General features: G+C 37.1%; 1 protein-coding gene across 4 annotated transcripts in view; it reads left to right on the top strand.

The window, feature by feature from the left end:
• Positions 1 to 14,384, top strand: part of SMG1 (SMG1 nonsense mediated mRNA decay associated PI3K related kinase) — a 68,289-nt gene extending 53,905 nt beyond the window's left edge. For 3 of the 4 annotated variants that reach the window (XM_040574411.1, XM_040574413.1, XM_040574412.1), the window contains 18 exons: positions 27 to 217; positions 840 to 1,012; positions 1,405 to 1,684; positions 1,887 to 2,159; positions 2,279 to 2,513; positions 3,967 to 4,193; positions 5,467 to 5,617; positions 5,708 to 5,897; positions 6,126 to 6,595; positions 7,604 to 7,741; positions 8,686 to 8,838; positions 9,179 to 9,358; positions 9,580 to 9,807; positions 10,264 to 10,475; positions 10,671 to 10,777; positions 11,522 to 11,701; positions 11,796 to 11,902; positions 12,567 to 14,384. In XM_040574411.1, coding sequence (XP_040430345.1) covers positions 27 to 217; positions 840 to 1,012; positions 1,405 to 1,684; positions 1,887 to 2,159; positions 2,279 to 2,513; positions 3,967 to 4,193; positions 5,467 to 5,617; positions 5,708 to 5,897; positions 6,126 to 6,595; positions 7,604 to 7,741; positions 8,686 to 8,838; positions 9,179 to 9,358; positions 9,580 to 9,807; positions 10,264 to 10,475; positions 10,671 to 10,777; positions 11,522 to 11,701; positions 11,796 to 11,902; positions 12,567 to 12,644 — 3,573 coding nt within the window. In that variant the 3' untranslated portion in view covers positions 12,645 to 14,384. Of the gene's footprint in view, positions 1 to 26; positions 218 to 839; positions 1,013 to 1,404; positions 1,685 to 1,886; positions 2,160 to 2,278; positions 2,514 to 3,966; positions 4,194 to 5,466; positions 5,618 to 5,707; positions 5,898 to 6,125; positions 6,596 to 7,603; positions 7,742 to 8,685; positions 8,839 to 9,178; positions 9,359 to 9,579; positions 9,808 to 10,263; positions 10,476 to 10,670; positions 10,894 to 10,925; positions 11,381 to 11,521; positions 11,702 to 11,795; positions 11,903 to 12,566 lie in introns of those variants that run through there. The other variant, XM_040574414.1, reaches the window with a different exon arrangement.
• Positions 14,385 to 15,266: the final 882 nt, after the last annotated feature.

The raw sequence follows: 15,266 nt of genomic DNA, 5'->3' as shown, positions 1-15,266 counted from the left end.
CTATAAGTTCTGTATCTTGTTTATAGGTTAACTGGTTTAAGAACAGGGATGAAATGCTGGCCGTGCTTCCAAAATTGGACAGTAGTTTAGAAGAGTATCTGAACCTGCAAGAACAGTTGACAGATGTAGAAAAATTGCAAGGAAAACTACTGGAGGAGATAGAATTTCTTGAAGGTGCAGAAGGAGTGGATCATCCCTCTCACACACTTCAGCACAGGTACATTTGAGCTAGGAATTCTGTTGGAAATCTCATATTAATACAGTTGTTAGTTTAGTATGTACTTGTAAGTTAAATGTTAAAAATGCGTATATGAAAGAGATTAATAGCTGGATAAAAGCTATTCTTACAGTAAACAAGTTGTTCCTTCTACAAAAAAACTATTAAATCCATTTTCCTGATGAACGTTCTTATGTCCTAGACTTTATATTCCATCAGTATAACCTCTGCCATTCCATGTTCCACATTTGACTAACAAGGCAAGACAGAGTATGTTGAAAGCTGGCTACCATTGGATTAACTGCATAATGCATCTATTGATATATGCATCTATAGATATATAGTACAAAAGTTCTTGCATCTGTTTGTAATTCTTAAATTTATTCTTCAAGTTTAGTTGTAATTGATCAATGATTTCAAAATTGTATGGATGTGTACATGCATGTGCAGTTGTTTTGTAGGAACACAATTATTAACAACACTTAATTTTTATGTAATAGGTGAGAATGTATTAATTTTCTAGTCAACAAGGTAGTGCGGTATTGTTCAATATAGTTTTGTATTTAGTACATCTAAGCGCTATTTTCTTGTAGTACTTGATTCTTTGGCTTCATTAATTCAGGTATTCTGAGCACACACAATTGCAAACTCAACAAAGAGCTGTCCAGGAAGCAATTCAGGTGAAGCTGAATGAATTTGAGCAGTGGATAACACATTACCAAGCTGCTTTCAATAACTTAGAGGCAACACAACTTGCAAGTCTACTTCAAGAAATCAGCACACAAATGGACCTAGGTATAAAGTGGTGGTGGTGGGTTTTTTGTTTGTCTTAGTGGTTTGAAAATAACTAGAGTTTAATATCAGGAGACTTTGAGTATCCTCTAATTTAAAGGCGAAGACCTGTATATATGAAATGAAAAAATGGGGTGCTTCAAAGAGTGATTTAGAGTACTTCAAGGTTTCTCTTCTTAGCTGTCTGAAGGAACTTGTCCATCTTGCCCTAGCTGTATATGAGATTATTCACTTGTGTTGAGAGCAAAATTACCAATGTGAATTCTTAATGTGTCCTTTACCACAGGTAAAAGACTGTTTTCTTTAATGATGTTAATGCTTATTATTTGTATGCTGTAAAATGTGTATGTTTCAAAGATAAGTAAAACCTAATTTTTAAATGCCTTTCTTTAAAGGTCCTCCAAGTTATGTACCAGCAACAGCGTTTCTGCAAAATGCAGGCCAAGCACATCTAATCAGTCAGTGTGAGCAATTAGAAGGAGAGGTTGGTGCTCTTCTCCAGCAGAGAAGATCTGTTCTACGTGGTTGTCTTGAACAATTGCACAACTATGCAACAGTGGCTCTTCAGTATCCAAAAGCTGTGTTTCAGAAGCACCGAATAGAGCAATGGAAAACTTGGATGGAAGAACTCATCTGTAACATGACAATAGAGCGTTGTCAGGATATCTTTAGGAAGTAAGTTGGCAGAATAACGGATTGTTTGAAGAACTTAATTGTGTCACTTGGGTAGCCGTCAACTGTGGTATTTCAGATTTGATACGGAGTAGGTGATATAAATAATTGCTCAGATGTGGAGTATTTTCTTCCCCATAGAGCAGAATGCAGCATGCTAGAGCTTGAGAAGGGCAAATTTTGTCATTGCATTTTTGCTTTACAGGTATGAAATGCAGTATGCTCCTCAGCCACCTCCAAGTATGTGCCAGTTCATAACTGCAACAGAAATGACTCTGCAGCGCTACGCAGCAGATATAAATAGCAGGCTTATCAGGCAGGTGGAGCGTTTGAAACAGGAAGCAGTTACTGTACCTGTCTGTGAAGAGCAGCTGAAAGAAATCGAACGTTGCATAAAAGTTTTCCTTCATGAAAATGGAGAGGAGGGCTCACTGAGCTTAGCAAGCGTTATCATCTCTGCTCTTTGTACACTGACGAGGTGAGCTGCCTGTTTTGAATTTTTTTGTATGCATTCATGCTTGAGACCACGCAAAAAGAATATAGCTATGCAGAGAATGCGGTATCGGACAGATTGTTTAACTGTCATAATCTGTCTAGGCGAAATCTGATGATGGAAGGTGCAGCATCTAGTGCTGGAGAGCAGCTGGTTGACCTGACTTCAAGAGACGGAGCCTGGTTCTTGGAGGAGCTCTGCAGCATGAGTGGGAATGTCACGTGCCTTGTGCAGTTGCTGAAGCAGTGTCATCTTGTACCCCAGGACTTGGATATTCCTAATCCAATTGAAGCATCAGAAGCTGTTCATTTAGCTAATGGAGTATACATCTCACTTCAGGTGATACTTGTTTTTATGTTATATCTTCTTCCCTCATCTTCAACCTTCTAGGCCTTCATCTAAGCCATTCTTAACAGCTTCGTCCTTATAAACAGCTAAATAATTGTTTACAATGCTGCTGTGATATTTTGGGGGGGGGTTTAGACTTGGTTGCTCTACTGTTCTGAGTTTACCAGCCATTTACTGTTACTACCACTTAGATTTTCATTGGTCGAAGGAAACCATTTTGATCTTTATATGGCAAGTTATAAAAACTGCTGTCAGGTAACCACAAGCAGGAGGTTAGTAGCAGATTTGTGGACACAGTGGCTTCATGTGGTGCTTTCATTCTTTTACTCTGGTGGTCGAGAACAGCTCTCAGATTGTTTAATCTGTGCCCTTTCTGTTTTGTGCTCTTGCCAAGCCTTACTTATTCTCAGCTGAAACAAGTAGTTGGAAGCAAATCCTGAAAACCTGTTTTACAGGCCCCTATCTCCAAGATTGGGAAGAAAAAATTCATTTTTTATCATGAGTTTTGGAAATATTTTCCCTTTTAAACAACAACAAAAACAATGAGTGACAGCTTGAGTAAAATATCTGCTGAAGACTTAGGTTTTATAAACTGTGGCTGCTATAAATGGTGCTTTGAGGCTTTTGGTTCCACTGTACTATATCTGAAAAATATTTTCTTACTACTTCAGATTTTTTTCAGAAACATGCATGCAGTTTCACTGTGTTGCAGCTGAGATGCTTCACCCAGACATCGTTGTATCTAAGAAGTCCCTGTTGAGCTCTTGGGATAAGATGTGTCACTCACTAAGCAGCCAATATAACTAATCTTTTTGGTGTCTTGTCTCACTTTGGAGACTGGGTGCATTGGCTGGTCCTTTCTGTAGCTGCCTTTAGCTTTCTGATGTATTCTGCATGTAGAAGGTTGTTTTATGTCACTTAAGGTATTTTTTCTTACCTGCATTGATTACTGTGGCATGAGTAGGTCTTTATCTGGAAAACTTTTTATTCTTTTCCCTTGCTTAGTTCAGACAGTTTAGCAAATTGTACATTTAATAATTTAACTCACTCACATTTTCTTTTCTATGGTGCAGCTATGTCATTTTGTAAAATTGATTTGCAAAGTGTGGTTGGTCTATGCACCGCTAATCCTTTGCTGAGGATTGCTGTAAGGTATTGCTGCTGTTGCTGTTGTAGTAGTTGTTGCTGCATTGTGCAAATGTTAGACCTTTGCGCTAGTTTGGGTTATAATATGCTGTGGTTAAAATCTGCTGCTAAACCTAAATTTAGAGAGAACAATATTCCTGATTGTTCAGGAAAAAAAAAAGACCCTTGGCTGACCAGCATCATGTTAGATTGTAGATAATATCTACTGCAGGTGTAATACTGAATTTAGAAAGCTGTTGCATATGATACTTTTTGAAGGGTGGAGATTTCTTATGTTTTCCTGCTGAATTTCCAACAGGAATTGAACTCAAACTTCCGGCAGATTATTTTTCCTGAAGCGCTGAGGTGCTTAATGAAAGGAGAGTATACTTTAGAAAGTATGCTCCATGAATTAGATAACCTTATTGAACAAACGACTGATGGGGTCCCTTTGCAAACGCTGGTTGAATCTCTTCAAGCCTACTTAAGAAATGCAGCTATGGGATTAGAGGAAGAAACACATACTCATTACATTGATGTTGCAAGGTAAGTAATTTACTTCTTTTAGTGTGAGAGAGAATGAAGACAGTAGAATCATATTAGTTTGTCTGAATTTGATTGTTTGAAGTGCAGACTTTTCTTGCCCAAAAATACCTTAAGCAAAGTGCAATGTCTGAAATGTGTATGTTTCCTCTGGGTGCATGTGCATATATTTATCTACACACATGTATGCATAGTTTTTACGGCAAAACAGAGCTTATGGTAAGAGGTGCATTTACATCTACTTAAAACAGACTTTTGAGTTGTTTGGTAGTTGACTTTTTCCATAATTTGTAGTTAGGATTTTGCATGAAGTCTTTGAGGGATGCTAAAAATAGGAACTGGTCCCCTTAGTTTGTGGGAGAAACCTGCGAAAAGGAGAGCTTGTAACTGTGACACTATGCAACTGTGGCATTCTCCTCTCATTTGGAGCTTTGGTGAGCAGCTTTTGCATAATGAATCAGTGACTTGATTTAAAAACAAAACAAACAAAAGCCTATGCATCTTATAATGTGGGACAGTACCTTTCTAGGAAAGTGCTTGCTGGTCAACTGAGCTGATTCAAAAGCTTCCTGCTGAGTAAAAGGAGTGGTCTTGCTGCTTCCCTTGAGCCAGTTACAGTGGCTCCATAAGCGATATAATGAAGCTTGCTATACCAGTTGAAAACAATTTACTTTTTTCCTTCTTAAGTTAATTTTCTTCCTGCTTAACCTGTTGGCAAGCCTCCTCAGCTTGGTAGGTGAGGGTCAAAAGTGATATAAGGGAGGGAGACAATAAGACCATCCTTTCAGGAGTGGCAAGCTGTTAAACCATCTCAGCCATAACCTAAGATCTCATCCTCCACACTTCTAGCCCATATGTCATTCAGTTAATTATATATGTGTATGTTGTCAAAGTCAGTACTTGTTTTTTAAGGAAGGAAAGGTAATATTTGCATTATTTACTATTCCTAACTTTTTTACCATGCTCAGAGGAAGTGCAGACTGTATCCTTTACCTATAATTTGACTTTATAGTTGATTCTTTAACACAATCCTGTATTACATAATATCTTCGACTATTCTCACAAGTCCAGCGTCAGAACTCATGTACAGAATCATATGGAAAAGGGGAGGATAAAGAGCCTGGGGAAAAATTCACCTTTTTCAAATTTGGCTTAATTCTAAACTGCTCTAGCTGTAGGAACAATGAGTTTAAGAAAATCCTATTTCTGTTTATTTGTTGGAGACTAAGTAAAGACATGTAATTTTTCCTTCTTTTAAAAAAATATTTATTTTAAGAGTACTTCATGCGCAGTATGGTGAGCTGATTCAGCCAAGGAATGGTTCTGTTGATGAAACTCCCAAAATGTCAGCTGGTCAGATGCTTTTGGTAGCGTTTGATGGAATGTTTGCTCAAGTGGAAACTGCATTTGGTTTATTAATTGAAAAGGTATGGATTTGTTCTTTTCAAAGTACTCTTTAAGCCAGGAGTATGAGAGTTTTATAAATCAGAACATTTTTTTTCCTTTACATTGCTCAGCTAAACAAGATGGAAATACCTGTTGCTTGGCGTAAGATTGACATAATTAGGGAAGCCCGCAGCACTCAAGTTAACTTCTTTGATGATGACAACAATCGGCAAGTTCTAGAGGAAATCTTCTTTCTGAAGAGATTGCAAACAATTAAAGAATTTTTCAGACTCTGTGGTACCTTCTCGAAAACATTGTCAGGTAAGTGCATGTTAGGAATACGCAGCATCACTTTGTCTGCTGTTCATCCCATTTTCTTTTGAGGAGAACATAAAGTGATAGTCATTTTTATTGTAACTCCCCTTTCATATATGGCAAGTACCTAGAAGTTAAAAATACATTCCTGTAATCTTGCTGGTTTTATGTCTGATAATATTTTTCTAGATGCATCAAATGTTTATAACAAAAATGTTTCTTCTCTTTTAAAAGGAATCAGTTCACTTGAAGACCAGAATGCAGTAAATGGACCTGTTCAGATTGTCAATGTGAAAGCCCTTTACAGAAACTCTTGTTTTAGTGAAGACCAAATGGCCAAACCAATCAAGGCTTTTACAGCTGACTTTGTGAGACAGCTTTTAATCGGCCTTCCAAATCAAGCTTTGGGACTTACTTTGTGCAGTTTCATCAGTGCTTTGGGTGTAGATATCATTGCTCAGGTAGAAGCTAAAGACTTCGGAGCAGAAAGCAAAGTGTCTGTGGATGACCTGTGCAAGAAAGCTGTGGAGCACAATATCCAAATTGGCAAGTTCTCACAGCTGGTTATGAACAGAGCAACAGTATTAGCTAGCTCATATGATACAGCGTGGAAGAAGCATGATCTAGTGCGCAGACTTGAAACTAGTATTTCATCTTGCAAGACCAGTCTTCAGAGAGTGCAGTTGCATATTGCCATGTTCCAGGTAAGACTACACCATGTGTTTATTTCCAGATTGTGCCTGTGGAAAATGAGCTTTAGTTACTGTGTCTAAGCACTACAGGAAATGTATATTTTGCTGAATGAGCTTTAGAGTATTTTTATGGACTTTATCACATATTTAGATTTTAGACTATTCTGTAAATACATAACTAGCTGTAACACTTCTCCTTTCTTTGGAAGACTTCCTGTCTTGTAAGATGCAAATGTGAAAATTCTCTTTGAGCGAATACACATTTTTTTCAGTAACCATTAAGTCTTTTGTTAGAAAAAAAGAAGCAATTCATTGGCTTTCATACTAGCAATATTGTCCCATTCCCTCCTGCTTTTTTTATATAGAGTATGACTGTAGAGGAGGAGCTTGCTTTAAACAGAGGGTATGTGTTGTTGAAAGTCATCTTGTTCCTTTTCTTCTAAGTCTTAATGTGTGAAATCTCTCCTTGCTCCCCTTGTTGCCTCATTGAAAAACGTAAATAGTAGCAGGACTGATCCTGAAAGCATTGTTCTGAGACTTTAGTTAAATACCATTGCGTACCTTGAACTTTATGCTGGTATCCAGTTGTATCGTAGTATCAATGATCTTCATTTTATAGTGATTTGTAGGTTAAGGTCAGAGGCTTTGTCCGAGTTGATTACTAAGCCATTTCATACACTGGTAAGAAAATTTGTCTGTTTTGGTTGTTATGCATCGCAAGTAAATTGCTTCCAAATACTGATGATCAAAGAAATGTGAGTAAACAACTCCTATTAAGTTAATGACTGATTAATGATATAAGTGTCCAAGCAAACAAAACATGGATCGCAACTACTTACATAATTTAGTACTCAATGTTTTAAAATTTTAGATGTTCTGGTTCCATCTTCTGACACCTAATCTTTAAAAGTAAGAGCATTTTAAAAGGTGCACCAGAGTACTAGAACTGCTGTCTGCTCATTGCAACATATTTTGCTTCACAGTTATTGACAGTCAAGTGTTGTTCTTTTTTCCTTAAAGTGGCAGCATGAAGATCTCCTTATTAGTCGCCCTCAAGCCATTTCTGTTACTCCTCCACCTCGTTCTGCAATTTTAGCCAGCATGAAGAAGAAACTTCATACACTCAGTCAGATTGAAGCTTCAATTGCAACAGTCCAGGTACAGCTGTTTCTGGGGAGTTTTTTCAGTAGCACGTTGGAATGTGACTCTAACCACGTGCTTGCTGCAAGATTTATCTGCCACCTTCAGATTCTCTTGCTCTCAAAGCACAAATTAGTGGTATTTTCATCGATTTTCCTATCTACTTTGTCATGCTCTGATTGTGTAGTGTTGCGCTGTTTGATTATGTGTACTTTTACATTGTTTGGTTTTGCTGTCTCCTAATACACAATATTCTCTCTGGAATACCGGTTTCATGAGCAAAATCCCCGATACATTAAAAAAACAAATAAACAAAACACTTTTGATTCTGAAGGCTGATCATGCCCCTAGTCTTCGAATGTCAGACTTAAATCATCCTTACTATTATTTTTATTGCTATCAAGTGTCAGAAGCTTCATTTGTAGGTCTGGGCAAATCACTTACTCTGCGTTAAGATTCCTGTATGCTCTGGCTTGGCTCATCTTCTTAGACTTTTGGATATCAGCAACATAGGTCATTTAATTGTTTTAAAAATATATATGTATACTGTTTAGCTTGTTGAATTCTGATTTTGGTTTTAGTTCTGAAGACCCTCTTTATTTTTTTGAAGTTTATTTGTAAAACAGTCTAGGACTCCTTGAGTTTTCATCTAATTTTTAGTCTAGAAACGTGATTACTCTAACTTGGTTTTGTGTGTTTTCTTTTCTGGCAGGGTAGAATCTAGACAGGTGACTTAGTTTCCCTAACAATCAAATCTAGTTGTGATGTGTATTGAAAATAAACCTTTAAACAGCATAGGCTAATATTTGTCATTAATAAATGCCTCTGTATTTTAAACATGTGTGTTTGCAAATATATCTGCTTGTGCTACATATGCATAATTTCTCTTTAAGTTAGGCTTAATATGATATAGTGGATACATATTGATATATACCTGTAGTTTTTTTCCTCCCCCATTGCAGGAGAAACTAGCAGCACTCGAAGCAAGTATTGAGCAGCGTTTAAAATGGGCAGGAGGTGCTAATCCTGCGCTGGCACCAGTCTTGCAAGATTTTGATGCCACTATTGCTGAAAGAAGAAACCTTGTCCTGAAAGAAAGTCAAAGAGCAAGTCAGGTACTATATGTATAGTACAGACTTGATAAGTGCATTCAGTTTGTATTTCCTATTTGAGAGTAACCAATTTACATAGCAGATATTTTGCCTACTCAGCATTTAAAGAGCAGGCACAGATAACCAAATACTTATGGGAATCCCACTTTAAAAGCAATGGGAATCATCTAAGGGAGAGTTGCCACAGGGCTGGATTACCCTCAAATGGTAACTGTTACTGTAACAGGGCAGCTTTACTTCTGTATTTAAAATTCTCCCTCCTAAGGATATGGAACAAATACAGTTTGTGTAATATGCAGCTTAACTGGAATGTCTTCTTTCTCACTCTTGCTTTCATTTTCAGGTTACTTTCCTCTGCAGTAATATCATCCATTTTGAAAGTTTACGTACTAGAACAGCAGAAGCCTTAAATCTTGATGCTGCATTATTTGAACTTCTTAAACGCTGTCAACAAATGTGTTCGTTTGCATCGCAGTTCAACAGCTCAGTCTCTGAACTGGAGCTTCGGTTACTTCAGAGAGTGGTGAGTAAAAGTCAAAACAAAATATGTAGCTTTACAGAATTGCCATAATCAAGAGTTCTCAATTTTGTCTTTCATTCTAAGTCAATATTATGTGTACCTCCTAATGGGTTGTGGATTATGCAGCTATTCCATCAGCTGCTAAACACTTGGCAGTGGCACTGACACAATAATCGAGTTTTATCTCTGGATAGAGATATAGAAATGTTTCTGTTTATTTTTAGGGCACTGGTCTTGAACATCCTATTGGCAGCTCTGAATGGCTTCACTCAGCTCACAAGCAGTTGACCCAAGAAATATCTACGCAGAGAACAGTACAGACAGAGAGAGAACAACAAATAGAAACAGTTTGTGAAACAATTCAGAATCTGGTGGATAGTATTAAAACTGTGCTCACGGGTCATAATAGACAACTTGGAGATGTCAAGCATCTACTGAAAGCTATGGCAAAGGTATGCCTGAAACTTTATTGGACTTATTGCTTAAAACCATGTCAGTACAGTTGAAGAAAAATAGCACTTGTAACTGTGCTTTTTGAAGTATATAAAAACAGTGAAATGCATTCATGCATGTGGAGTTCAATACATGATTTTTTTTAAAGATTAAATAAATTTTGTAAAGCTTTTATTTCTGCAGTTAGGTTAATCAGGTTCCAGTTAAATTAAATCCTGTTTCATCATCTATTAGTTCAAAGATTTTCTTCATGCTTTCAAAATCCTCTTGGATTTTCATCGGGAAAACGTTTAATCATTTTCAAATTTGTTTTCTTGAAATGTGGCTACTGAAAGTTACGGTTATTTGTAATCAAATGGCAAACTGAGAGGCCGATAAGGCTAACAAATGTTCAGTTTCATTCTATTTGCCAAGATATAGTGAGTATTTAATCTTTTTGCACATCTTTGTTGCAGGATGAAGAAGCGGCTTTGGCCGATGGTGAAGATGTTCCCTATGAGAATAGTGTTAGGCAGTTCTTGGGTGAATATAAATCGTGGCAAGATAATATTCAGACAGTTTTGTTTACATTAGTTCAGGTTATGGGTCAAGTCCGCAGTCAGGAACACGTTGAAATGCTGCAGGAAATAACTCCCACCTTGAAAGAACTAAAAACACAGAGCCAAAGGTAAGAAAGTCACTTTCTGTCAGCTGAAGGCATTCAAATCTATTTGTATATAGCAGAAACGCAACGAGGAGTACATAGTTGGTGGTTGTCTTAAAATGCAGAAATCTGTTTGCTAAGTTTGACTTATAACTTTCATTTTGAGTTTTCAATAACTTTAGTGCCATGAATATTTATCAACTCCATTATGTTTTCTAGTGTCTACAATAATCTAGTGAGTTTTGCATCACCCTTAGTCACGGATACATCAAATGAATGCTCAAGCCCAACATCAGCTGCTACATATCAACCAACATTTGCTGCAGGTAATATTGAAGAAGTGCAGATACTAGGAATTCATATTAGAGAGGGAGTTAACTTTTTGAAATGCAGTCTCCATAAAATTTATTCGATTATATGCTGAATGACATGAATTTTATAGGCTGAACGACCATTTGATCTTAGTCTTTATAGGCTGAACGACCATTTGATCTTAGTCTTTGAGATCTGGATTTGCTCCACAAAGCCCAGAATACACAGAACCTGTTGTCACGTATATAAACTGAACTGTAATTCCCGTTGAAATTATTAAACTTTAGAATTAATCATGAAACCCAACAAATGTATTCATGTCCAAAATAATTTCATTTCTTCACAGTTAAAAATATGAATAAACTTTCTCTGAAGTACGGATTTCTTCCTATTTAAAAACTTATTCTACTCTGAATATTTGGGCTAAACACAAGTTTCTGACTTCCGTTAAGAGCAATAACTGCATTTTAGAACTGTATAAAACAATCGAGTTAGAGAGGTTAAGAGAGCCCATTAAACCGTGCTTAATGAAAATGTTCTGCAATAGAATAAAACCTCTTGTTTAATTCCGTAAAGTGGAAGAAATTAGAAAATGGTAAGACTGAAGAGAGAAGTGGTGCAGAGTTTAAACTACGCGTGTAAAGTGCATTTGTTTATGATGAAGTACTGGTAGCTGCATTTGGTACACATTTAATTGTGCTTTCTTTTATCTAATATTTATTTAAAATGCCTTAAACACCCGTAAACTTTCTTCACAGCTGTACGTAGCAATACGGGGCAGAAAACTCAGCCAGAGGTGATGTCACAGAATGCAAGAAAGCTAATTCAGAAAAATCTTGCCACGTCAGCAGATACTCCTCCGAGCACAGTCCCAGGAACTGGCAAAAGTGTTGCCTGTAGTCCCAAAAAGACAGCCAGGGACCCTAAAACAGGAAAAGGTAAATACAGGAGTACTATGGGCAACAGCAGCAAAAACCCCTCGGTTGGCTTCTATGCAGGAATGTAAAACTGAATTTTATTTTGTGCCTTTAGCCGTGCAGGAAAGGAATTCATATGCTGTTAGCGTGTGGAAGCGAGTCAAAGCCAAGTTAGAGGGCCGAGATGTGGATCCCAACAGGAGAATGTCTGTTGCTGAACAGGTTAGTTGGAAAGTACCAGTCCTTGCTTTAGATACTTCATAGTAAGTATGTGTGTATGCATGCACACATTTCAGTCTTAAAGACTGAAATCCTTTTGTGGTTCCTTTAGAGATAAGCTATTTAAATTCCAAAGCAAGTGAAGGTAGGCTGTTCCCTTGTATTGCTGCATTTTTATCCAATATTTTTTTATCCAATATTTTTGTTTCCTGTATCAGATTTATATAAACAAATGAAATGATGAAATGGCTTTTTGTACACGAGTAAGCTAACATTTGTTAAACAGCTGTTGGTATCCAGTGAGAATATTAGCTTTCTATAGCTGCGTGAAGGACAAGACTTATCTGTTCACGGGCATATAACAAACACAGCCATGCTTCTCTCTGAGAAGTTCTCAGTGGGACCCATAAATTTGAGAACGTTGTGACTTTTCAGTATAGGGGTTATGAACAAGATGATGCTTGATCTCTTTTTGGTCCTCCAGTACAAGTTCTTATTTCTTATCTGGAATACAGAAAGTTATATAAGTTTACAGCGACTATAGATTTTCTTACTGAAATTTTGTATGGGCAGGTGAAGAAATTTGACAGTAAATGTTAAGATCACTTAAGTGTTCTTAAAAAAAAAAAGAAGCATGTTTTAATTACTTGTTTGACCTTTTTAATAGGTTGACTTTGTGATTAAGGAAGCAACTAATCTAGATAACTTGGCTCAGCTGTATGAAGGTTGGACTGCCTGGGTATGAGTAGGGAGAAAGCAGATCAGTCTGGTTCAGCGAGGTCAGACATCCACCAGAATCAACTCGGCCTCAGGCATCCATAGCCGCACCACAGTCGGTGGTGATGCATACTGGGGCTTAATCTGAGGAAACCTAGGAAATCTCGGTGCACTGGGAAGTGAATCCTGCAGGATAGCTGCACTCAGGGATACGCTAAACACAATGGTCTGCAACCCCCAAGGTCAAGGGTGTACGTTCACCGCTTGAACAACACGGTTTGTCTTTCTGCTCTGGAAGAACTGCAAACGTGTCTGGGGGTTAGCTGCAGAAAGAAATCGGGATGCTACAAACCGCAGAGTGATTTGGAACTCAATTCCACCTGACCCTGTGAACAATTCAGGAAACACCGAACCCTGTTCAAAGAAAAACAGAAAAAATGGGGCCATGAAGAAATCACAGCAAGGAAGATTTGATGCATTCAGATTCTTGTTACTCTTGTTGCTTGGCAACAGTGCTGGTTGAGTTGACCAGTTAGTATGGAAAAAGGCTACAAAACTTCAGAAATGGACTGAAAGCAAAGAGCTGTACATCAGGAATACGCTGCATTGGAAGAACTTCTGAGATAGAAGAAAAAGCCTTTGTTCTCTTCTCCCTTTCCTCTTTCCTTTCTTTCCTCCCTCCCAGCCTCTCCTTGCATACACCCCTCTTGGCTTATTCTTGTAGGTTAGGCGTACTTCCAATATACTTTTTATTTCAATCCTTCTACTTCACAGTTTAGTCAAATTAACAATTTAAATTTTGTTTGGTAAACAAATTTTCCAAAAGCACTGAAAATATGGAACATCAATGATTACTTATGAGTTGGATGGTCAAATGCAAAATGTAATTTTGGTTATTTTAAAGTCATTTCTGTGATTCTATTATGTACAGTTTCTCAAAATTGTCACTGTGCATTTAAAAGTAATGAATCCTACAGGCATTTGATTTAATGTGCACTTCCCTCTGCTTGCAGTGTACACTTTCTTGTAATTCAAATTGTCCCTCCAATCTCATTCTACTGTGATTGCTGTAGTTTCTTTCGTACGACGTAGCTAATCCAATGTAATCTTTACCTTTTTAAAAACCAGGATAGAGTATCTAGTAGAGTTTTACATTGTTGATGACAGATAAACAATAAAGTGATGTTCTGGTGGAGGTAGAGTGATACGCTTTTTACTTCACTTTCCTAATACTTTTAGTTCACACTTGTAAATTATAGTGTTTCAGTTCACAGGGGTATACATATAATCCAAGAAATGAAGGACTCTCAGATTTTTTGTTCAACCAGATCTGTAAAGATTTCTGCAAAGTAATTTTGCTTTGCCATATTGCTTTTATAGATGGTTGTTCAATAATGCATCCATAGCGAATCTTCCACCAAGTTTTTTTCAAATCAGTTCTGCACACAAAGTGATTATGATCGGAAGAGTCTCTCTAAAAATGGCATCTTCTTAGATCTATGTCCTGCTTGTCTGAGAGTTGTCTAAAATACTTCTTGCTTCCTTTTTTTAAGTGGGACACCTCTAGGAAAAGGCAACCTCTTTTTCTTACAGCAAATAAATCTAACAATTCAGTTACAACAACAGAATCTTACAGGTGCTGATAGCTAAAGCAGAAATCCACACTGGCATTCTCAACCAAGATAAATTTGCATAGCTATATATGAAAAGTGTTTCTTTTCTGTAAACTCTGTGAGTTCATTACACGCAGTTGCTGAAGAATGAGGTATGGGAAGATCCTTTATGCCATTTTAGTCAGTTTTCAGAGTAAAAGCACACTTTAAATACAGCATTTTTTCAATCAAAATTTAAGTATTAAAAGATTTGAGCCAAGCTCACTACTGGCAACATATCCATTCAATTGAATGGATTTGCAGTGGTTCATCTGAGTAGAAAGCGTGGCTAGTTTCAGATAATATAAATTAACACCAGGCATAAGTAATAGAACTTGTATTATTTTCATTATTTGCACTATGCTGACTAACTGCTCTGCCTCCTCAGTAGGTCTTAGGATTCGATTTCTACTCCGTTGCCAATTTTTTGTGGACATGCACTTTGAAGTGTAAGAATTTTCAACAGACATACGGCCTTTTTTTTTTTTTTTTGCATTCTGATTGCCTGAATAACTCTAGGGAAATAACAGGCTTTATATTTAACAATACCCTTGCAAATGCATTCCACTGTCGTTGCTTCCTGAACCCTCTGCCATGCCCAGTATTGCAAGAAAGAAGGTATTTGAATGTTGCGTGAAGAACGTTCATATGCAGAACAAGACACTTTACACTGTTGGTCCTTTTTTACTTTTTCTTCAGTTAAAAATGACCTTATGAACAATCTGTTTGGAGTACCGGAGTAACAAGAGTGTATTATACATGCTGTTTTATTTCTTGGAAGCTGGGGGGAAGGGAGGGGTAATGCACTCACCTGTGGCTCATGTATTATACCTCTGCTATCCAGAAATGAAACACTTGTGTGGAGATGGGTTCTTTACTGCGTAATTTAATAAAATTTTAAAAAATAAAATATGTATTCATAATTTCCTTTTATGTCAAACTACTTGTGGTTTTGAAAATTATGGGGGAGAATAAAATGCTTAATTTAAAACAAATCC

Source organism: Cygnus olor, chromosome 15 (assembly GCF_009769625.2).
Source record: "Cygnus olor isolate bCygOlo1 chromosome 15, bCygOlo1.pri.v2, whole genome shotgun sequence".
NCBI classification, from domain to species: Eukaryota; Metazoa; Chordata; class Aves; order Anseriformes; family Anatidae; genus Cygnus; species Cygnus olor.
Note: the sequence above shows the minus strand (reverse complement) of the source record. Positions and strands in the feature narration are given on the sequence as shown.